Below are 23,723 nucleotides of genomic sequence, written 5' to 3'. Positions count from 1 at the left end.
GCAGTTATTGACCATGGCTTCAGAAAATTGAAGGAATCTGCCGGCCCACTAACTCCATTCTCCATTGCCAGATCCTTGGGATTTCAGCCCTCACAGTTACTTTATTTTTAAAACAGTTCAATCCACAATCATCCAGCATTCATGAGATATAAAACTCTTCCAATCAATTATATAATGCTACTATTAAAAAAAAGTAAATTGTCTTTTTCTTGTAAATTGAAGGGAACAACTTCTTAGGGAAATTGCCTTCCCAGCTGCAGGCTCAGGCTGGTAATGCAGTAGATGGAATTTGTTGCTGTATCTTGGGGATTGAGATAAGTGGTTCTTTTCAGCAAGGCCAGAAATTTTACCTTTTTAGTTCATTTCAGCTGCTCTCCTTGAATCTTCTGAACACTTCTGCTCTTATAGGTTTGTTATGAATTGAAATCATTTCAGCAAAAGTATAGAGAAAAAAAAATCTGCTAGCCTGATATATTTTCAGCTCTGGAAAGTAATGTTGTGGGAGATGTCTGCTCCAATGAAGCTTCATGCTCACTTCTGAAAAATTAAGGTATTTCAGCTTTAACCCAGTTAAGTGGCTGAACCTGCTGATGCTCAGAAGGGAGGCATTTTAAAGCCATGCTATGAGCACAGTGAGTCCCTCCCCAGGTGCAGCTCAGCCAGTTTTTACCAGGGGGATGATCTGCTCTGCCCCTTTGAGTCACAACAGACAGAGGGTTCAGACTGAAGATCTGAGTGGGATCATTTCCATCCTGAAGGGTTTGTAGGCTGCTTGTCCTGTTCCATCCTCCTGTTCCAGCATCCTCCACAGCCACACTGGAGCTTCCCAAGGATGATTCCCCATCTTCCTTCTTTTGCCAGCCTTGTGGCAGCTTCAGCTTCCTCAGCAGTGCACTTTGCACTTCTGGATTAAGGCTTGCTTTGCTTTACTGCCACCAGCTTTGTGACAGTGGCAAGAAGTAAGGGGAGGCTGAGGACTAAACCGGCCTGATTTTCCTGTAGACTTCCCCTGCTTTGCCATATAAAATTAAAAAACCCCAAACCCACAATAAATACACAAAACCAAACCTCCACCAAACCAGCCCACCCTCCTGCTGAACACCTGGCACAGGCAGGTGAGGAGGCTGAGCCATCCCAGCCCAGCACAGACACAGTGTGAGGGTCACCCCCTGCCCCAGCTACAGCCCAAGGGTGTTTCTGCCCTGCAGGTGAACGCGTTCTTCCAAAGGAGCCTCTCCTTATGGATGCATGACTGCATTTAGACTTCTCCAGTGATCCCAACATTCCCTACCCAGCTGTGCAACACAAGGCTGAAACAGCAATTGATCACTAGCCAGTAACTGTCACTATTCACACTGATTTCCCATTATTCTTCACCCACTTGCTTGGAAGAGGAAAATCAGCATAATCAGCAATCAAAGAATGCAGCCTATCTGCAGCAAGAACCCTGATCTCTCCTCCCTGTGCTGTGGCACCACTGAAGAACAGTTCCCAAAAAAGCCTCCTGCTTTTGGGAGCCAGCAGCATTCTAAAGGGCAAGTACCCAGAGAGCAGTGATAAGGCCAAATCGATGTGTCACAAAGAGGGAGGCAAAAATAGAACCCTGCAACCCAAGAGTCATGCATTTATCTGTAACAAATTAAAAAGAAAAATGGCTTCAAGGCCCAAAATCGCCAATTTCTTTTTAAGTCCTCTCCTTATTAGCATTTCAGACTGCTCTGCCTGCTTCACTTTATAACATTGCCTGTGACTGTTTCATCCTTGGGAAATTATCATTCTTCTCCAAGAGCAATGCTGTTCCCAACCTGCCAACTTCTCCCTCTTTCCCCAGCTACTCCAACTCTCATTCCAGTTCTGCGTCTCTCTGCAGACCTTTTTAGAAAGTCAGGGAAAGATGATTTAGACATCAAGGCTGCAGACCACACTGAAAAGCTTCTTGGTGAAAAGGTGACTCTTCATTTCTTGTAAGATAATGTCAAACAAGTATTTCAAAGAGTAAAATACACACTTAGCAACAGCAGATGCTGAATAAAGCAAATTGAACTTCTCAAAGATGCAGACAAATCACCTGCACCATCACTTCTAAAAGGACTGCACATTTTCAAACCATTCTTTTTGTGAACACTACCAAGCATCACCTCTGCAGTGAGAAACCAAGAATTTGTCAGTGTTGAGTCAGACAAAGAAGGAAGTCCTCTGAGCCAAGATGCTTAAACTTCATGAGGATCTGCCTGACCAGAAAGACAAGTCATTATTGATGTGTTTGAACAGAGGCCTTTGCAAGAGGAAACATCACAGCCTGCCCAGCAAAGCACATCTGAGCTTTGTTCTGTTACATTCTGAAGGTTTTCTGCAAAGGGAGCTCTTGCTCCACCAGAGAAGAGCCAGCAGCACAGAAACAATCCCCAGCCCTGGCATGAGCCACTCTCTGATTGCCCAAAGCAGGACAATAAACCAAAGCCAACAGGAATGCATCATTCTCACAAGCCTGACCATCAGGAGCCCTTGGGGCTGCCCTAAAGGGCATTGTGGCAGCTCAGTGTCAGCACCAAGGGGTTTCCAGCCCGCGCAGGAGAGTGAGAGCAGGCAGTGACCCCAGCAGCTCTTGGGGCTGCCCTAAAGGGCCATTGTGGCAGCTCAGTGTCAGCACCAAGGGGTTTCCAGCCCACACAGGAGAGTGAGAGCAGGCAGTGCTGGCACAGCCCCAGAGCCCTGGTCCCTCACTGCTGCTGCCCCTCTCGTGCCTGGGCTGGGCAGGGATCCCTCACACACACACACACACTGCAACCCCGGCTGCCTTCATGGGCCTCACCAACAGGCACACAAAGCCTTCTGACAACAGCACTCAGCTCATGACACAATATTTTCTTTGAATATCGCATTTTACTGAAGTTTATTCGAACTTTTGTAAATTAATGATTGATATTAGAACACATGACACCTCATCATTCATTAGGACAGAGATGAGCAATCCTGAAGGTGTTTTATTATTCACACTGACAGACAGATAAAGAAATAATTTAAATAAAAAGGCCTCCAAGGAACACATACACCTTTATATTACCAAGTGATACAAAAATGATCAGAGAAAGATCTTATAACAAAGGCAAGCTCCCACCTGAAAAGGCAGCAAAGTAATAATTACAGAGAAAAGTATTTAGATAAAAGGATATGACACTGTTTCACAAAATGATGTCAGCCTGAACATGAAAGGGCAAAGCAGTGATGGACACTACAAAGTTTACAGTGAGAAAAATCAGGAAAAAAAAAAAAGCAAACAGTAAATAAACCAAACTCACAGCCACACTAACCACTGGGGAACAGGGAAAGAGGGGCAGAGGAGGATAACTGACAGTGCAGGCACAGGGCCCCAGTAGGCACAGAGGGCTTCAGCTGCAGCTGATTTGGTACCACACAGGTGAGAGGCTGCAGGGCTCAGGTGCCACACAGGTGAGAGGCACCACACCTCCTGCGTGCCACTGCTCCAGCAGGCACAGAGCTCTGCTCCCTGCCTCCCCCTCCTGACACACAGCATCCTGCTCCTGCACCTCTGGGGCAGGTGTTTAATGAGCCAGGAGAGGAGAATGCAATGAAGAACACAGGGACAGGAGAGAGCCACTTCAAGCTGAAGAACTCTAACAGCAAAAGGACAGACCAGAGCTGCTGTGTCCAGCAGACTGAGATGTCTGAGGCTTTCAGCAGCACCACTCCGTGTGTCTCCATTTCTGCCCTGCCCCCTCCTCACTTATGGCTCTGCTTCCAGAGAAAGCAATACATGAAGATTGCAAAGGTGTAAAGAACAAAACATAGTCAAACATATGAGCAAAAGAACACCCACAAAATTAGAAAGCTGAAATACTTGCCAAGAATATCCTGACTTAAACACCGTTTCTTCATGCACTTATGTTTGGGAACCAATAGAAAGAAAAGCAAGGCTGAGTAACAGGAGTGCAGAGTGCCAGGAATCCAACATCAACTGAACAATTCCTCACGACAGGCAGAAGTACAGGACTGGCAGAACAGCCTTACGCTGCTCACCAGACAATCAATTCTGCCTCGTGTGCCTGCAGAATCCCCTCCTCATTTTCTGCAGGGACCCCAGGGCTGTGCAGAGGCTGCAGTTCTGCTACCAGGCCGTTACTGACGGGAGGAAACAAGAATCCTAAGCATTGCATGAAGACCCAAGTCAGCAGAAGGAGCAGAGCAGGTCCCGAGCTGCCCTTTCCTAAGGCACCCATGTCTGTGCACCCTAAGCCAAGCCCTGCTCTGGGAACTGCAGCACAGAGTGTTTGTGGCTGCTGCCTGAGCCTTCTTCCTCTGCAGAGTATGGGGGGTTTTAAATTCATTTTCATTTTATTAATCCATATCGTGACTCTACATCTTGCTGCAGGCTCTGTGCCTAATACTGAATTTGTACAACCAACAATTACAATATTGATCTTCAATGGCTACATTCACTAACAAGAACAAAAAAAATTAAGAAAATCTTTTAAAGTCTTATTTAAATAACACCACAGCGCTGGCATATGCAGTAAATTTCCAGGAATTTCAATAAACCCAGCAATATTTCATTAAATACTTTACTGTCACACATTTTACATTCAATAAAGAAAGTGCAGCTTAAAAATACTTGAGTGTGCTCTCAGAAAGAGCTGAAGATAGAAATGGGTCCCTGTTCAGGCACCTTTCATACCTGAGGAGTGTGGAAATTGGAGGGCACCAGAGAAGATACACACACCTTGTTTTCCTGAAGGCTGAGCAGAAACTGGAATGTTTAGCTGGGTGTCCCAGTCAGAACCCCCCCAGGAGGATGCCACTGCATGGAGCTGCCTGCTCTGGTGCTTTAGGGGCAGGACAGCTCCTCCTGGAGAGCGTGGAGGATTTCTGATATTCAGCAGCTCAGGTTATTTTCCCCGACCCTGCAATTACCTTGGATACTTAAAATCCCTGCTCCTTGGACATGAATAGCTCTGCATTCTAGTCCCACTGAGCAGCTTTCACCAGGAGATTTCAGAAGCAGTGGTGGAAAACACACAGTGGAAAGCCCAGAAACAATTACAGCACATTTAAAACAAATTACAGATGCACTTTCTGCCAAGCAGGTCTCCACATTTACAGAAGCCCCTGTCACAGGCAGCTCTTAAAGGCTGGTTCTCCACACATTCCAGCCAATTATCCTCACCATGTCTGGGAGTGTCTGCATGTATGAATGCATGTGCACAGCTGAAACAGCTCAATTCAGATTTCATGTCACTGTTTGTGTGTAGCTGAGTGCAAACCCTGCTGCAAGCAAACATATTAAGTTGTGTATATCAAGTCTGCACCAAATTGATTGTACAATTGTGTAATTGACTGATGCTTCACATCACTGCTTGTAAATAACAGATGAAAAGCTGAAGTTCTCTAATTGAAGTCTCCAGAATAAGGAGCAGTTTGTGCCAGGTGGAGCAGGACAGATGGTGGGATTTGTGTGCAAGAGCAGCCCAGCAGAAAGGCATTACCCCACTTCAGCTCCACTTGGAACCTGCCCTGGCCACTGCATTTGGTTCTGCTGGGTTCATTTACAGAACTGCTGCTGCACTTTATAGATTCTGCTCTAAGTCTGTGTGAATAACTGATTTTTCAGCTGCCAAGCCAAACTAATCAAAACCTAAAAACAATTCTCTCAGGTCAATCCAAAGTGAAATACCTTCAGCACCCCAGCACTACAAAAGGGAAAGAAAACCCATAATAAAGGCATAGGAAAGGATAATGTTACCATTTTAAAATTGAAAAGAAAAAATTTAAAGCTTCCAACCTGTCTTCTTAAGTTCCTTCCTACTTTTTGAATATTCCTTTCTCAGAAAAGTAATTCTACATCTCCATTTTAATCCACAACCTTTCTACTACACTGGCATGTGCAAGAGCTACTGGAATTTTTAATTTTCTTAATTTGGTGCATTCGTAACAAAGGCAGCTCCTTTAAAGCTTGACATTGCTTCCCTATGAGTGGCTGTTCCTGAACATAGCAGCTACCTCTCCTTCTCCTAGCTGGATAAAATCAAATCATTGGATAAATGGAATAAACAGTTGAGCAAATATTTCTATGCTTATTTATCATAATCCACAAATCACTACCAACTGTTGTTTTATTACATAACAAAAAGAAGGATTAAACCTGTATTTGGAAGACAACAAATATATAATTAAGACCAAACAGAAAGTACTGATTACTTAATCTAACTTACATTATTATCTCTTGTTTTACAAATTAAGATAAGCTTCTTTACATACCCATGTACACAGTCTGTAAGTACCTCAGACCCCTTTCCCTGAGAAATGGTTTGACTTGATGGAACAAATCACACAATGTACAGACATTTACTGCCTGGCACTTTAGGAAATATCCAGGAATAAATCAACCAAGACAAACCACTGGAAGTGAAGGAAATCAGAAGCATTAAGATGACATATTAAAAGTGTTCTGCCAAATTACATATGGTTCACAGAGGTGCCACATATAAAATTTAAGACTTGAGCACTTTAAATTGTACAAATAGCAAGGAGCATTAGTGATCCCACAGCCACTGAAAGTGAGGAACTCCACACATGGGAAGGGATCTCGAACCCAACCACTCCACCTGCAGGAGGAGCCAGAGCAGATTCACTGGCAATACCTTGGGAGGAAATCTGTAATAGGTGCAGAGTGTCACCATGAGGGACAGAGCAGGGAGCTGCCCAGGCTGGCCCCATACAGCACCATTGCCACAGCCAAGGCAGGCAGCGCCCCTCACTCAGCACAGCACCCGTAGGGCCGGTGCCCTCCAGCCCCTCTGAAGGTCACAGGCTGGCATTTCCCCAGTGCCAGGAGCCACTGGCTTCCCCCCATGTGCCATTCCTGCTTCAGCAGTGCTCCCTTCACACAACAAATTACTCCTCTGTGGGCAGGCTGGAGCTGGGAAAGGCTCCCGAGACAGAAAACAAGGCAAGGCAGTTCAGTAGAAATAATGCAGGATAGAAAGGAGTAACACAAAAACAGCAACCCACAGGAAATACAAAAATTAAAGAGAAGATGCACCTTTTTCCCCTGGTAGGGTCATCAGCCTCATTTAGAAACCAAAGTAGCTCAGCCATTTTTTGTAATATCAAATGAGATAGCATCAGTTATTACTAATGTCTTAATTTGGATAGATGGAATTCTCTGCCACTAAAACACAACCAAAGGTAAAAAGCCACCCAAAGAACCCCAAACTACTCACTTTGTTTAAAACCAGGATCTGCAGGCCTTGTGCAACACGCTGTCCTTTCAAATCTGCAGCAGGCAGGAAGGTGAGCAGGAGCTGCTCTGTAAATGAAGGGGACTGAGGGAGAACTCTGCATTTAATTAGAAGGCACACCTGGGGATGGTTTGGCTGATTGCATGACTTAGCAAAACCCCACAGCTGCTCCTAGTTAGATTCATTTGTGAGAGCCTTCTGCAGCTTTGGTGCTGCTCAGCACTCGGAGTGGCACCAGCTGTGTCCAGCAGTGCCTTCCCTGACACCCCTGCCTGCACACAGGCACGCACAGGGAGATTTCCTGCCAGGAAAGTCACTGGGAACTCCTCATGGCACCTCCGGCAGCCACGGCAGCCACACAGCCCAGGGCTCACTTGGCCAACATCTTCTGGAAGCATTTCAAGAGTCTTATCAGGGAAGAGTTAGGAGTTGCAGGGGGTTTATTGCTTTTTACATTTTGATTGAAGGAAAAATTGCAGAAAGGTTGTTCTCTGAAAATTTCTGCAGCTGTAATTAGGGAGTGTTTCAAATGTGTTGCCAATTAGCTTAATTGGCGAGCAGTCTGATTGAGACCTGAGCAGGAGAGGTTTCTTATTACTTAAAGCGAGGAAAGAAAGAAGCAAAGACCAAAAATTCTCATAAACTTTCTAAGAGGACGAGGACGAGAGGAAGCATTTGACTTCATGAGCATTAGCTCACGATGAAGTAACAACTCTCCAAGCATTTGAAAAGAATAAACTCTTTGAAGATTGGTTTCAGCTGTAGCTCGCTGAGTCCCAGACCAAGTGCTAGACTAATCACAATTTTCAGCTGTCTCTATGATTCCATTAGAGCAGTCTGAAAATAGAATGTGGTACATTTGGTGTTAGCTGCAGCTCTGCTATCAGCTGTAAAGGTGTTCAGCTCCATCAGGACAGGTGTAGGAGCTGCAGTACCAGGCACTGTTTGCCTTCCAGCACCAGCAGTCCAGACCCCACATTTTGGACCACAGGAGTTCTAATACTGCCCCATGCCTGTGAATGGTGCGGTGACAGGCAATTAAAAGGCTCTGGGGATGTAGTGGAGAGCATTTATGTTTCCTTTACAACTAATTCCATGGGTTCACCACCACGGCAAACATCAGACCATTCATCTCTGCAGTGTGGATGTGCTGAGTGCCTGTTCCTGGGCTGTGCACAGACACAAACCCACAGGGACGCTCCTGCCCCACCCCTGCCAACCACAGAATTCTATCACTGCCCTCACCACCCCAGAATTCTGCACAGAAAAGAAATCCAAGCCTGTGGCCATAACTGTCTTACCTACGTGAGCAGCAAATCTGCTTTTTGTTAGAATAGTGTTGAAAGTAAAGCAAAGCACAGTTCCTTTAATTATGCAGCTTTTGAGGCTCTGTGTCCTGCCTGGGACTTCGGTAACAAGAGATTTCAGTGTAGTGCAGCTTGGCTGTGGTTAAATTATTCCAAGAAAGCCCAGAGTAATCCACTAAACTAGGTTTAGTTGGCATAAGGGAAGCTCAAAATCAGACAAGCAGAACCTTAGAGCTGACAGGCTCCATGGTTGTACTCAGAGTCCATTTCTCCGCATCTTAAACTACTTTTTAATTTGTTCTGATTTAAGTGAAGCTCCAAACAAAAGAATTCTTCTAGGATTGCCCATGTTTGATTTTAGCATCTCAGTAGAACCTAAGAAATTTAATTTCAAATCAAATCTGCTTTTTTTTCATCTCAAACCTTGAACTATGGGCAAGCACAGTCAAAATCCAGAAACAAACAACCCCCCTCTCTGCTTCAGCCCTAACTGGGATGGTCCCCTGGCATTAGTATTTTGCATTCATAAGAAGCCAGTGAACTAAAAGAAAACGATGTCTGAAGACCAAATCAAACTACAAACCACAAGGACTTTGTCTCATGGATAGTGTCTGTTGTCTGTTGACAAAAATCCGGCTGAGTTCACATCACTGCCTCGAGTACCAGAGATTTTCAGTCTTTATAGTGCAGCTCAAGCAGCTCATCACGGTTCCATGCTGAGGTCAGGTTTCAGTAAAGCTGTTACCCTGTGCTCATCGGGCTGTGCGAGGGCTAGGCCTGCCCAGAGGTCACACACACCCCACACAAACTCCGGACACAGGTGTGAAAGGATCCTGTCAGAGGCAGAGCAGCGCTTACTGGTGCAGAGTACACCCTTCTGTCTGCCAGTAACACTGAAGGGAAGAGAGCTAAAGGAGGGGAATGTACTACAGTTTGGCAAAGGAATAATCAATGTCCTCCTCATATTATTTTAATACTTTTCTCAAAACTTTGCATCACTCAATTCAGGCAGAAATTTCAGGAGGCTGCTGGAATTTTGACTTTTCTGGCAGAGCTCCTTTCCTGATCAAGGTGTGAGCATTAACTGGTAACTACTGCCATTCAAATGAATAATGTCCATTTTACGTTTTCAGCTGCAGTGCAACACCCAGTTTGAACTGCTGCCCGTGAAAAGAGTAGATTCAGCACATCTCATTTATGTACTTATCTAAACTGGAGGCAGCCACACAATATAATTTAGTGTATACAGCACTTTGCTAATAGAGAAACTGTGCACTGAGTAGCTTTTACTCAGAAGGTTTCTTTAGCTTGGAATCCAAGCATTTAATACAGCAGAAGAATTTCATTTTCTGGGGCATGGTTTCTCACTGACACAGGTGCTCGTATAGCAGAATTTACAGAGTCCATTATCTTCTCAAATAGGAAGCACAAGAAGTGATCATGCAAGAAAGCACGTTATAAAAGACTTCACTTAATCTGAGATTTGTGGGACTAGGGCTCCAGTTTAAACACCAAAAGCTAAGTCTGAACCCCTGCTGCAGGAGGATCTGCAGACAATGGTGGGTAACTCCCAGAGCTGCCCTGCCCACATGGACAAACCCTGAGTGGAATTCCTGCACACTCCTTACACAGCACCATTTCCCTTGCTTAGTGTCTCTGAGCGGGGGACAGGACACACACACTGCCAGAGCACGGAGAGAGGAAAGAACAAACACCACACTCCTTATCTGGGGCTGGCAGCGTGCAGGGGAGGGAGCAACCCCTGGCAAGGAGCAAACCCTGACAGTGAGCAAACCCTGGCAGTGCCCAGCTGTGCCGTGCCGTACTCTGCTGTGCTGTGCTGTGCTGTGCTGTGCTGTGCTGTGCTGTGCCGTGCTGTGCTGTGCCGTGCCGTGCTGTGCTGTGCTGTGCCGTGCTGTGCTGTGCCGTGCTGTGCTGTGCCGTGCTGTGCTGTGCTGTGCTGTGCTGTGCCGTGCTGTGCCGTGCCGTGCTGTGCTGTGCTGTGCCGTGCTGTGCCGTGCTGTGCCGTGCTGTGCTGTGCTGTGCTGTGCTGTGCTGTGCCGTGCTGTGCCGTGCTGTGCCGTGCCGTGCTGTGCCGTGCTGTGCTGTGCTGTGCTGTGCTGTGCTGTGCTGTGCTGTGCCGTGCTGTGCTGTGCCGTGCTGTGCTGTGCTGTGCTGTGCTGTGCTGTGCCGTGCCGTGCTGTGCTGTGCTGTGCTGTGCCGTGCTGTGCTGTGCCGTGCTGTGCTGTGCTGTGCTCTGCTGTGCTGTGCTGTGCTGTGCCGTGCTGTGCTGTGCCGTGCTGTGCCGAGCTGTGCTGTGCCGTGCTGTGCCGTGCCGTGCTTGTTGTGCTCTGCTGTGCTGTGCTGTGCTGTGCCGTGCTGTGCTGTGCCGTGCTGTGTTGTGCTCTGCTGTGCTGTGCTGTGCTGTGCCGAGCTGTGCTGTGCCGAGCTGTGCTGTGCCGTGCTGTGCTGTGCTCTGCTGTGCTGTGCTGTGCTGTGCTGTGCTGTGCTGTGCTGTGCTGTGCTGTGCCGTGCTGTGCCGTGCCGTGCTGTGCTGTGCTGTGCTGTGCTGTGCTGTGCTGTGCTGTGCCGTGCTGTGCTGTGCTGTGCCGTGCTGTGCTGTGCCGTGCTGTGCTGTGCTGTGCTGTGCTCTGCTGGCAGGTGAGCACACATTTCCCTGACCCTCAAGGGCAGGCTTGAACTGGGATCAGATTGTGACCACTGTACTGGGAGAGGGAAGTCCCAGAGCAGGGAGTCTGGGAGGAGATGCTGCCTGAGAAGGAAGGGAGCAGTCTCTTCTGATTTCCTCACAGCTCAGCGGCGCTGTTCTCTCCTGTGGGCGCTGGGAGCCTCTGCACTCAGTGTGGGGATGAAGTGTGCAGGCTGACACAGCCCTCGCTTCATCCCAGCAGCACACACGTCATGGGCAATCAACATCCAGCCCTCCGTGACGAGCTCAGCTTTGGGTTTCACCTTTGCAACAGGAGCATGAGTCAGGGCTCCCTGTGATGCATTCCTCAGGAGGCCTTCAGTCATCAACGGGGATGTGCCTGTTCCTGAACAGCTCAAGGCTGTCACTTCCCATCTGCTGTTTTATGATAGGACAACTCATCAAAATACAAACAATACAAACTGAGACACAGGCTCGGTGTAAAGGAGGTGCAGCCTAAAGGAGTTTCAACTTCCTGATGTTGGGACTCAATAAATAACAGCAAGGTATGAGATTGCTGAATTTCATTGGATTAAAAGGTGGGATTCAGGACAAACTGACTCAAGAAACAACAGGATAAGGAAAAAGCTTGAACAGTTTCTTCTGTTAACATGAGGATACCAAGGCCAGGTAGGATGGGGCTCTGAGCAGCCTGGGATAGTGGAAGGCTCCCTGCCATGGCAGGGGGGGTGGAACTGGATGATCTTCAAGCTCCCTTCCATCCCAAAGCATTTGCTGTGCCACCACAGTGAAATGGACACCTCAGGGTAGCCATGGTCAGCTGCAGGGATCGGCACACAGGGGAGCCACACACAACATTTACAGGCACAGGGAGCCCCAGACCCAAGAGAAACGCCCGGTTCTAGGCAGAACACTTCAATCCAGACCCTAACCCAGCTGTTACAGCTCACACCTGGGAGCATCCTTGCAGCAGAGTCAGCGCTGAGAACGATCAGCAGGCACTGGCCTTAACGAGCCCCTAAGTAAAGAAATTCCTGGATGCTGGAAATGCCAGCCTGGCTGGGGACACTGTCCCTGCCTGCTTGAAACAGGACAAATTACTCTGCTGGCTCTGTGCAGTGCTTGGGAAGTTTGAGTCCCTGTCACAGATTCTGCTGTTGCTAGCACTCTGCCGAGGAAACCAGGGCTAATTAACACAGAAAGCAAGAGCTGGATCATATTTAAAGATGTACAGGCAGATAAATATACTTTCTAGCTGCTGGATAGATTCAGGAGATGAAAAGGATACAGCCCAGCAGCAGCCAGCATGCAGTGGCACTCTGTCAAAGGTGCTCTGAGTTCATTATCACCTCCAAAGGACAGTTCTCCCTGTGCTCCAGCCATGAACGCAGCACAGGGAGGTTTCAAAGCAGGTTACATAAAACCTGCTCTTGGCAAAAATCCACAGTTTTATGTTCTGAACCATCTTCTATGTTATGTTTGGTTTCATTGTTCCATTCTGATTCTAACAATACCATGGATAATAAATGAATATGTTTCACAACTTGGTACGATAGCCAAAATGCCACTACCTACCTAATGAGCCTCATAATTGAGTTGTAATGAATTTTATGTAGTGCTGTGTAACTTGAATGATGCAAGAGACACTGGGAAGATATTTAAGAGGGAAGAATTCTAATACAGTTTTCTGAAGAAGGGATAAAAATAATCACTAGTTTACTCACCCAGTTGTTACTCCTGCCAGGATTCAATTTAAGCCCATGAGATTACTCATGTGAGTAAATCTGTCAGAGGAGTAAGGCTGCAGAAATGAGCCCTGGGACGTTGTCCCAGCAGCACACAGCACCATAAGCACACAAACACCCAGCGTACGAGCATCATAAAGTCACTCCAGGACATTCCTGAGGTGATGATGTTTAGAAAGCTTTTCTTTGTTCAGTATCCAGCTAAAACTGTGCAATGCATCCCTGTGAAGAGACGGTGTGATTGACATGAAAGCCTGGGAGTTCTGAAGAAGTTAATATCCACTTTAAAAATATTTTATACTGATCACGATTCGAGCATAAAAGCCAAAAAGTAAAGTCTCTATTCTTTTTGCTTGTTTTGTCTCTCTATTTGATGAATATTACCTCATTTTGATGTCAACTGAAAAAGCAATTAAAAATGAAATTAGGTCAATAAAATGAAAGAAATACTTTTAGATCTCCTAACTTGCTGACAAACTTTTTGTGGAGTAGATGACAGCTAACAAATAACATGCTTTCACACAAAACAGTCCTTGAAGCAAAACAAGGAAATTCAAACACCTGACAGCACTTGTGTTTCCAGAATATTCTGAAATACATGCAAGATTAAATACAAATGGAAAGAAACAAAACCCCTCCTGTTTTTCACAATGTTTTGCCCAAGAAGTACATAAAGCCACTTTCCAAAACAAATGGTCTGAAGCCAAGATTTTCAGCTTCTAAACCCCCACAGCTACAGACACATCTGCAGGAAAACAGTTTGCATCTCAAATATTTCAAAACCGTTTGAAAGCTTGGAGCTTTCTGTGTAATTTTCTTGCCATAAAAGGTTGGTACAAGACCCGAACAGAACCCATTTCACCTCACAGGCATTTACATCAATATCTTACCTTGGTTTACGCTGCCATGGGAATTTCGTATTATTAAATTATTTCAAAGAAAAACTGGCTGTAACTTCATTTTATCCAACCATATGTGGTTTTGATACATGCAATAAAAAATACAGTCGGATCCAAATATCCACACAGCCAGTTATGCAAGGCTCCAAAGGCCTCCATCATCTTCAGATCAGTTTATTTGTCCCAGTTTGGGGCCATGGCAGCAGCCCAGGCACCAGCTGGCTGCCCCAGGAGTACTCTGGATGTTCTCTGCTTTCCCCAGGCCTTCCATGGTGCCCATCCACGAGTACCAAAGCTCTGCTGGCCCAGGAACCAGAGAGGCAAGCCCAGCTCTGAGCTCTGCTGGGATTCCATCTCAAACAAAGGCTTTGTGTGCTTTGTCTAAGGAATGACTTGGACCCTCCTACCAGGAGCCTCATTTTATAAATGCAGAATATTGCAATATTGGGATCAGGTACTCAAGTGACTTTCACGCACCCTGGGTTTCCCAGCACACCTGCCCAATGAAACCCCACGTGCTCCCAGTGCCACTATCTGCTCTGTTACCAGGGAGTTCCGTTCTGCAGTTTATGAACAGATCACCACTGCCTTTACTCAGCTCTCCTATTTTTTATGAGCCCAATGCTTGCACAACCTGGCAGCTTTTTAGCTCAATCATATAAATGTCTTAATACCCTGCATTGATCTGGAATCAACACAGTTGCCAACACATGGATAAAAAGCATCTGGAGAATTTGTTGGTTGTTATTTCAAGCTGTTTATTATTCCTGGAGGACTCATATGAACACTCAGAACTATCATGCCTGCATTAATACTGCTCCCCTGCACCTCTGGGTACAGTAACACTGTACATTAAAGATGCTTTAGAAAATTGTTTGCGAGTTGATATTGCACTGGGATTACTCTGTACAGGCTGCAGCTCTCACTAAATAAATACTGGAGAAGGGCTGCCTGTGAAGGCAGGCAGCTTGAACTCCTCAGCTGGCCTTTGGAAGGAGCACAGGAACAAAAACAAAGCACTGATATTTACCAAGTTGATTTCAAATCTTGGATTTGGCAGACCTGTGATGAACAGAGACTTAGGGTACATTTGTAATGTCGTGCTTGCAGACTGGCACTGGAAAATAATCCTCCACAGGCAAGGGGGGAGCATTTTGTGAGCTGCTCTTGTTCCCCACATGGAAGCAGAGATCCCCACTTTATCACAAGGGTGCAGTTTGACAAAAACTATGAAAAAAGCTACCATGAAGAAAGAGCAAAATGAGATGCAAACATCAGAGGACAGTGGGAGAGAGAGCATCTGTCTAGGGACAAACCATCAGCCACTGCTACACAAGTAGGTTCAAGTCATGCAATCGTGCACTAAGAAAAATCCTATTAAGTGAAACAGGTTCTGTTTCCATTAGGAAAAACAGGAGCAAAGGTGGGAGCAGGAATGAATCAAAAGGTGCAAATCCAGATGTACAAATCTGTAATAATTCCATTATTACCACTGAAAATCATTCCATGCTGAAACACAGCTGCAAGGCAAATCTATTGAAGGAGATTTTCAAGACAAATCAGCACCATCATACAAGAGGCTGCATTCTGTGCAGCAGTACTGAGTGCTACACCAACCTGAGTAACCACAGCTGTACAGCTCTGCCCATGGGTATCATTGCTGTGATGGGTGTGAATTTCCACGAGTCCTCACTGAGCACAAACAGCAGCTCCCCTTGGCCAAGCCAGTGCTCCTGACCCCTGGTAAGCCCCAGCCCAGTGTCCCAAAAGACTCACACTCGCTCAGGGGGCGCATCAGGAGGAATTTCTGCAGTGAAAGGGCTGTCAAGGACTGGAGTGGAGTCCCCCCATCCCTGGGGAGCTCAGGAAAGCCCTGGACGTGGCACTGGGAGCTGGATGAGCAGGTGTGATTAACTGGAACTGTAACATTTCAGAACTGATCTCACATTCCAATCCCAGAATATTTCATTCAAAGTTTTTTAACTGCCCAGATTAGAGTTTTTGACTATAACCCATTATACTGTTGCTTATTTTCTATATCCATCCCATCTCCATATTATACATTATATATGCATGAACCCACATAGTAAGTAAAGAGTAGATCTACATATCTATCTAGACCATTATTAATCATATAAGAGGGAAAATGAAAATGATTTGCCAGATGTTATTAAAATGTCCAAGTCATTTTATCCCCTAGCACAGAATAAAAATGTTACTATATGGCTGTTAATATACAGTAGAAGGGAAATTGCTGCTTCCAGTATAGAAAATATTGTAGCTCTGAGCCTTTAGAAATTCAGTTTGCCAATAAAAACATTAGAGAACTGAATATTAAGGGTCACATCCAGCATTTCTTCCATATTTCACCTGACCAGGATTATTAACAAGAAAACTCAGTGCCTTAAGGAAGCAATGGAGCAAAGAACATAGAAATGATCTGGTACAACAGTGTTACTCTGCAGAATTACAACACTTAACATCAAGCATTTGAAAGGCTGTGGCAGGAGCGGTTTCCTCTGAAACCACTGGGTTTTCAAGGCAGTTCTAAGAGCAGGAGGCAGAGCAGGCACCTGTGTTATAAACCAGGTATGGAGTGTGGTAATTCCTGGGGCTTAGAGCAGAGCTCTGCCTAATGCAAGGGTCAAATCTTACTTGGCTTCCAGGACCTGAGGCATTTCCAAGGAGAGTTTCCTGTGCCCATCAAACCCCTGCCCTGGAGATGAGCCAAGACCAGGGAGAAGTTTTCCATGGAGGTGTCTGGGGGAGTGATTCTGTGTTAGCTGTCACTTCCTGGGCACGGATTACAGTTTAAAAATCTTTAATGTGTCTGTTCCATAACAGCTTTGCCATTCCCCACTCACAGCTGGATGTTTTACACCCCTAATACAGATGACATTTGTATCCTTTACGTTTCAGTCTGCCATTGGAGAGAGTTCTCAGCAAGACACAATCAAATTAGCTTCAACTGTCTGCAGGACCTACTGCAGAGAAGCTCTAAAAGAAATCAGTAATTTCAGCCTCAGTACAGACATGTACATAATCACTGTGCTCCAGAAGCCCAGAGAACTGAGACATATCGAAAATGAATGAAAAATAAGCATGTAAATGAAAAGCACCTTCTATTCTCCTCCTCCAGAAGAGATGGTATTTTTGCATTTATTTATAGCACTTAAAGAGCTGAAGTCACAACTGGGTTAGTAATAAATAGAATGAAATAATTCTGGAAAGCCAAGGTATGGCCTCAGGAAGCATGAGGGAAAACAGGCTGCAAAATGCCACTGAAGTTTCATGTGTATCCACACAGACAGCAACAGCAAAACCCAAACACCTGCAGTGTTCTTCCCAAACCCCCAGTGGAGGATTTGCACAGAGCGCATCCCTGTTTGTCTTTGACACCCAGAGGCACCATCACTCTTCTGCATCCCTGCAGTTTCTCCTTTTTTCTCAAAAGCTTCTCCCCTAATGTTCTGTAGCTGCTGGGAGTGCAGAGGGCCAATCCTGCTGTTCCCAGCTCTACACACGAATCTGAGCTGACAAGCTGCTAGCCAGAACTCCCACTCCTCTTCTAATTCCTCCTCATCATCTCCCTTTCCTTTTGCTAATACTGCTGCAACTTCTGCAGGCATTTCAGTAGTGAGAGGTATCTAGCAAAGAAAACAAATGGAAAAATTACTTTTGTGCTGGGCTTCTCAATACAGCACTTCATACCTCTTCAACACAGCATTTTCCAGCTCAGCTTTATAAAGGAGAGCAGAGATTTGTGGTGAGCTTTACTCCACAGAAACATGGATTATAGCAACATGCATTGAAGGAGGCTGGGTAAATGGCCTCAGTGCTTCAGATGAAGTAAGGAAAACACAGCAGGACTGGAACAGCTTTTCTGTCTCAGAGATCACTCCTCCAAACCTGCCTTGCTATGGAGAAGGATGTCTTCCAGACAAAGTTACTCAAAAGCAAAATCTGTTCATTGCAAAAACAGTGTACAGCTCATCTCCAGCCATCCATCAGCCCTGGTGCAGGAGCTCCTTTCTCAGCAGGGAAAAACTGGAGCTGGACTTAGAGCAAAACTCCAGTTTTATCATTTTTTCATCACCTTGGAAGAAATAGGCATCAAGAGAATAAATTTTCCCCATTCTGTCATAAAATGCTTCTACATTGTTAGAAAGGCCAAAAAATACTACTGGAATTAAGAAATGAGCCTGAATGAAAACGTCAGTGAGTGTAACTGAGCCACTGCAAGCCACTGCACTTGGAGCTGCATGTAAAATCCATTTATCCAGTGGGATCTGGGGATTCCAGTGCCTGCTCTTCAGTGACACACTGGCCTCCCACTGGAGGTTTGTGGAGGAAGGAGAGATCCATATTTATGCCAGGCCTATAAGGAATACGTGATCTGTGGGCCTCCCTTCTCCCCCAGCTCCCTTGGGGTCACACAGCTTTGTTCTGATCTGCAGCAGAGATGCAAGGACGAGCCAAATGCAGCTAAAGCCCCAATTCGGGGAAGCAGCAGAAGGGAAGATATTAGGGTCAAGTCCCCAGCAGGACTCCAGAGATTTTGTTGACTTTACCAGCAGCAGAGCATTCTAAAAATACTGGGGAGCTTTATTAGTTGAGCCTGAGATGGAAATGCAAACATGTCTGTAATTTCAAGTTTGCAGCTATATTTCACCTGTTTTCTTGGCTACACAGACCAGAAATAAAGTCAGTAATTAACCAATATAACCTTATTTCCCATTCTTGTAACATGCCTTATTTAAGGATGCTGAAGGCATTATAATAAATATTATCGTTCCAATAAACTTCACAAATATATATATATATAACAAGGATTTAAACAAACTATTTTCCTTGCCCTGCTTGAATTTCTCCTTCCACTCAAATCACCAAAGAAAAAAACAACACAGAAAACAATTACAGTTCTAATCTTTCAGCCTGCACTTATGGGATTAAGAGTTAATACTTCTCATAACTGTAGTCTCAGTCTGTTCTTCTGGTGTCTCAGAAAGAAGTCATTGCAATAACTTCCACAGAAATTTTATGGATTTCTTTTTATTTGTCTTTAGACATAAACCTTAAAGACCCAAATATGTTCAAGGGTTCCTCCAAAACCACAGAAATGTGAAGTTTTTGTAATAAATGAGAGGTTTATAGCTAAATCCTCGAAACTTCTCAAAAGCCCCAAATGCCATGGGAGTGATAAATCTCTTTTTTGATACAACAAAAAGCTAAATCATAAAACAAGGAACCCAAATGCAAAGTTTTCTTAAGGTAATTTTTAAAACAAAACAGGTATCAATTTTTCAAGATCCCATAAAGGCTTGCCATATAAGTGAATAAGATCAGGGAAAGCACATGTATCAAATACATGTGCTGGGAAAGCAGAAATTACTCTAATTAGAAAGTTTCTCCTCCTGCTGAAATCTAAAGAGATAAATTCTGTCTCCTGTTAAAGCAAAGTAAATCCAGAGTAATCCCCCAGAAACTGCTCCACGGTTATATCAAGGTAACAAGTAGCTGAATTTAGTCAGGGCTCTTGAAAATCAGATTAAAATGAAGCCCTGCAAGTGCTACCTGCAGCCAGAGAGCATCCCCTTTGTGTAACGGGTTCATCTGCTTTAATCAGCAGAGGACGATGAGGGGCTGAGATGAAGGCTGGGCACAGTTAATGAGCCTTTACCAGTGTCTGGGTCATTAACCAGCCCCAGAGTGCCCTGGTGCTCCCAGGGCTGTGGCACACGCTGGGACACTCACCTGGACACTGCTCTGTTTCTGCATTTGGGAAAACCAAAAGCATTTGCAGCATTTCTTTTTGGGGGCTCCTCCCTGTCATCCTCTCACGTTACAGTCTGAGGGATGAACCCCAGAGAATCAGTCTTTTACCCCCATGGAAGGGGCTGTGACTTTACAGCAAACCCTGGATATTCTGTCCTATCGGAGAAACAGGAAACATGCACAGAATGTTGCCATGCCACCTGCAGGGAGAAAGTCCAGTAAAATTCACAGTTCAGAGAGGCAAACACCAAAAGCTTTGGGAAAGGCTAATTCATTACAACTGTCACACTCAATTACAGAGTCTGCAGTAATCCAACACATCCATTGTTTTTCCCTCTTCAGACAGAAAAGAGCCAATTGCCCAGGCTCAGAATTAAACATCTGTTTCACAAAACAAAGATATTAACCTCCGAGTTTGGTTATGAACCAATAAAATCCAGTCATTCACCACTGCTCAGTAACAGGTGTTTTCTCCATTACACAAATTGCTGCAGCCAAATCCTCAACTGAAGCTGCTGTAGTGATTGAATTTTGGAGCTACTACGTGGGCTGTTATTAATGCAGGGATACAGATGCTTCTTTTACTAAAACATATTTATTTCAGAATGTTCTGCTGTGGTTTCTGTCACTGTTACATAGATGTAACTAAATATTTAGACATAACAGAATCAAGTATTGTAAAAGAAACAAACACATGGCGGCTTTACATACTGGAAAACATCAAATCATGTCTCCATATCAGTCACAAAGTGTAACAATTATCTCATTGTTTAAATTGTCATTGTTCATTGTGTTAATTGTTCATACAAGCCAATCACAAATGAAATAGGAAGCAGTCCCAACCACGAATTTTGCTTTCAAGGAAACCCTCACAATTTTGGAAATAAAACAATCCATACTGAATGGAATTTAATCAGGCTCCTCAGGAGCTAAAGGAATGGTGAAATTCCTCAGAGAGAGGTCAATTCTGCCCCCAGTGCAGAGATGTGAATCCAAAGTGACTGCACGTCATCTGGAGCACGAGCCGCTCTGCATGAGCTGAGCACTGGCTTCTCCTCCTTCCAAATTCTCCCAGACACCGAACTAATGAGCTACAAAGAGTGTATGTGCTCTGCAACAGCTCCGCTCAGCATGAGCAGCAAGCGAAGGGAGCGTTAATGGAACAGCAGCAAACGTGAGACCAGCAAAGGAGCTTTAACACAAGCTGCAACCACCATAAATCAAACTCTGCTTTGAGCCTTTGTCGTAGGCTGCAGATCTGAAATCGTCACAATTCAATATTAGAAATAAAATGCTGTGAAAAGGAAAGATAAGTCACCCTTGTTTAACCTTGTGACACAGCATGGCACCAGGAATTCCTTGCCTAAGCAATGTTTCATAGAATGCCTTCCCTGCAGGCTTTACCTGAAATGTGGACAGCTCCTTAGCTGGTATTTTCACTGATTGCCAAGCTGTCCATACAAACTGAAATTTGGTACTAAAAGCACATCTTTGGCTTCTCAGGCCTTCAGGGATTAAATGAACATACATTTACACCAAAAGGACAAAGAACACCAGCACTGGAAACTGTTCTGCAATGTCCCTGGGTCACTCCAAATCCTCCCCCTGGGAACAGTATTTCCCTGGCCTAGGTCTGTTTATCACAGAGTCCAGGGGGAATTCTGAAGCCTGATAACTTAAAGTAAATGAGAAGATGGAAAGAGTGGAATGACTGGTAAATGATCAAAATTAATCTGTGTCAGTCTCTAAGCACAAATAGCATTTTGCTTCTCTGAAGGGTCAAGGATTAATTCCATTTCAAAGCACATAATTGCAACCTCTTCTGTTTCTTGAGGACATTCACAATGTAGTAGAGATTTTCCAAAAATATTATCTGGCATTTCTAAAGCTGTGCCTATAAAGTATTTTAAAAAGCATTATGTTAGCTATCTCTAAACATATCTCTGCATCTTTTTATACTCATGCCTTAATAGGCAACTGCCAAGTGAGTACCAATTAGCTCCTCAAAAGTATATAAGGATGAGATGCATATTCCAGAAATCAAAACTGCAGGAAAGCCATTTAACCCAAAAGAAATTGTAGAGGCACAGGATCTGGCCAAAATATGAACCTTCATCAGGAAAAAATACAGAATAGGCCTCCTGAAAGACTGTATATATTAACAGGACCATGAGAAGGTTTTCTCCTCAGATTTTCCTAAGCAAAGTTATCAAAAGGTTACAATTTGAGGCCAAATTCCCTTGAGAAGAAAAATAAATCTACCAAAATACCTGCAAACACATTCCATGGATTAAAGGTTATATAAAAAGCCAACAGGTCAGAAATACCTCTCTTCCTCCTCTCCCTCCACAATTCTATCTAATTAGATTGAATGCCTTTTTATTTTGTTCAGTGCAGAGAATTTCTGAAATCCCAGTTTAATCAAGCCTGAGTCCTACCACTCCTCTGAGGCACCATTTCCTTCAAAGCCATAAACTTCAGCTGAGGTTGTGTTCATTTTACAGTATTTTTCCCCCCTTGAATTAATAATAACAACAAAATCGAATTGTATCCCAGCGCCTCCCTACACTTTATTAAAGCACTTAATTTCTGATCTTTTAAATATTCTCCTTTATGCCCAGGCCTCTCTCATTTGTTACTGACACAGACATTTAGAGCAGGTGAGCAGCAGAGGGATGCTGGGGCAGTGATACCATTCCCAGGGAACCACAAAAGCTGACTTGCTGTCCCTCAAACTGAGGGGCAAGTTTTGATTTTGATTGTGGCTGCACAACCCCAATTGAATTTGATTGGAATGCTACCAGTGTTACAGCTGTTTCCATCAGAGCTGCCTCTGGCCAGAAGAGGCACTGGGCTGTATAAAGCTATAAAGTCCTTTTTCAGTGTCACAGAAGGGCTCAGACAGGATTTTGGTGCATTAAAAAGGCCCCAGTACTGGGCACTAAAGATGTCCTTAACCTAAACAGACAGGGACCCTTATCAAGGTAAAACAGGACCTGCTTAACAGAAAACCAGAAAATTCAAACTGGAAAGCAGCAGATTTCATTACCAAGGTGACAGTCAACAAAAACAAGCTTTGCCCTTTGAAAGGTGATCAAAAGAAGGAGAATGTGCAACACCCAACTCAGTACAAAGGTGAAACCATGGAAAAAGGTCTAATTGCATGTTTATATTATAAATGGAGAGACTAGAGGGCCTTACAGGCTGTAACAACAGTAAATTTGGTTAGTGGCTTTAAGACCTGAACTCTGGACAGCATTGTCACCTGCCTGTGTGTCCTGGGCAGGGAAACAAAGGCAGGACCCAGCCAAGGCACACCCAGCTCCATGCACACCTGCCAGGGTGTGCTGCTGGGTTCCAAAGCAGTGGCCAGGTTCACCTCTGGGGATTGCTTTCCGCTCCTGCCTTCCCCTCCGGAGAAATAAATAAAAGAGGTCTTTGTCATGGTAACTGTGGAGCTCCTCACACAGGCAGCCTCCCAGGGAGAACTGCCTCTGAACAAGATGCCCACCAGATACTCCCAGGAAAGTCCCAAGGGAAATAAATGTTGAATTACTTGGATGTTTAACTCAAGCCTCAGTAGCCAGCGTGTCGAAAATGATATCCAATCAGCTCACCTGCCCAAAGCCTGTAAGAGCACATGAAATGAACAGCTACATGTAGACTTCTTAATGTGAAAAGGGATTGTTTTCCAAAAAATGGAAGTTTGGCCTGCTTGGAATATGTCTGATTTAACAGAACGCCCTGCATATCATCTTCTGGAGAGTGAATATTGTGATATTATCCAGCTCTGAAACAATGCAAGAGGAATTTAATTTTAGAAGGCAGATATGGACTGTTCTGTGTATACAGGAAGCATGAAAGCATTATTTGGGAATCATACAAAACTGTCTTTCAAGACGGCACTCTTTGTGTAGTCCTGGGGAAGGGAGAATGCAGCTCAGTGCTGTGATCAGTGAAAATCTTAACAATCCAGTCAATGGGAATCTCTTTGGAAAGGACATCAGGACATGTTTGTTGTTCATTTGTCTCAGGGAAAGGGTGGCCTGATTTGGCTGCTTCTCCACAAA

The 23,723-nt window shown here is 44.8% G+C and overlaps 1 protein-coding gene across 2 annotated transcripts in view; it reads right to left on the bottom strand.

Annotated features, from left to right (window-relative positions):
• Positions 1-23,723, bottom strand: part of TMEM132D (transmembrane protein 132D) — a 182,419-nt gene that overhangs the window by 144,421 nt on the left and 14,275 nt on the right. The window contains exon 1 of one of the 2 annotated variants that reach the window (XM_064726458.1): positions 7,239-7,343. The exons of the other annotated variant lie outside the window; for it this stretch is intronic. Coding sequence (XP_064582528.1) covers position 7,239 — 1 coding nt within the window. The 5' untranslated portion in view covers positions 7,240-7,343. Of the gene's footprint in view, positions 1-7,238; positions 7,344-23,723 lie in introns of those variants that run through there. 2 annotated transcript variants of the gene reach the window in all.

Source organism: Zonotrichia leucophrys, chromosome 15, assembly GCF_028769735.1.
Source record: "Zonotrichia leucophrys gambelii isolate GWCS_2022_RI chromosome 15, RI_Zleu_2.0, whole genome shotgun sequence".
Taxonomy (NCBI): domain Eukaryota; kingdom Metazoa; phylum Chordata; class Aves; order Passeriformes; family Passerellidae; genus Zonotrichia; species Zonotrichia leucophrys.
Note: the sequence above shows the minus strand (reverse complement) of the source record. Positions and strands in the feature narration are given on the sequence as shown.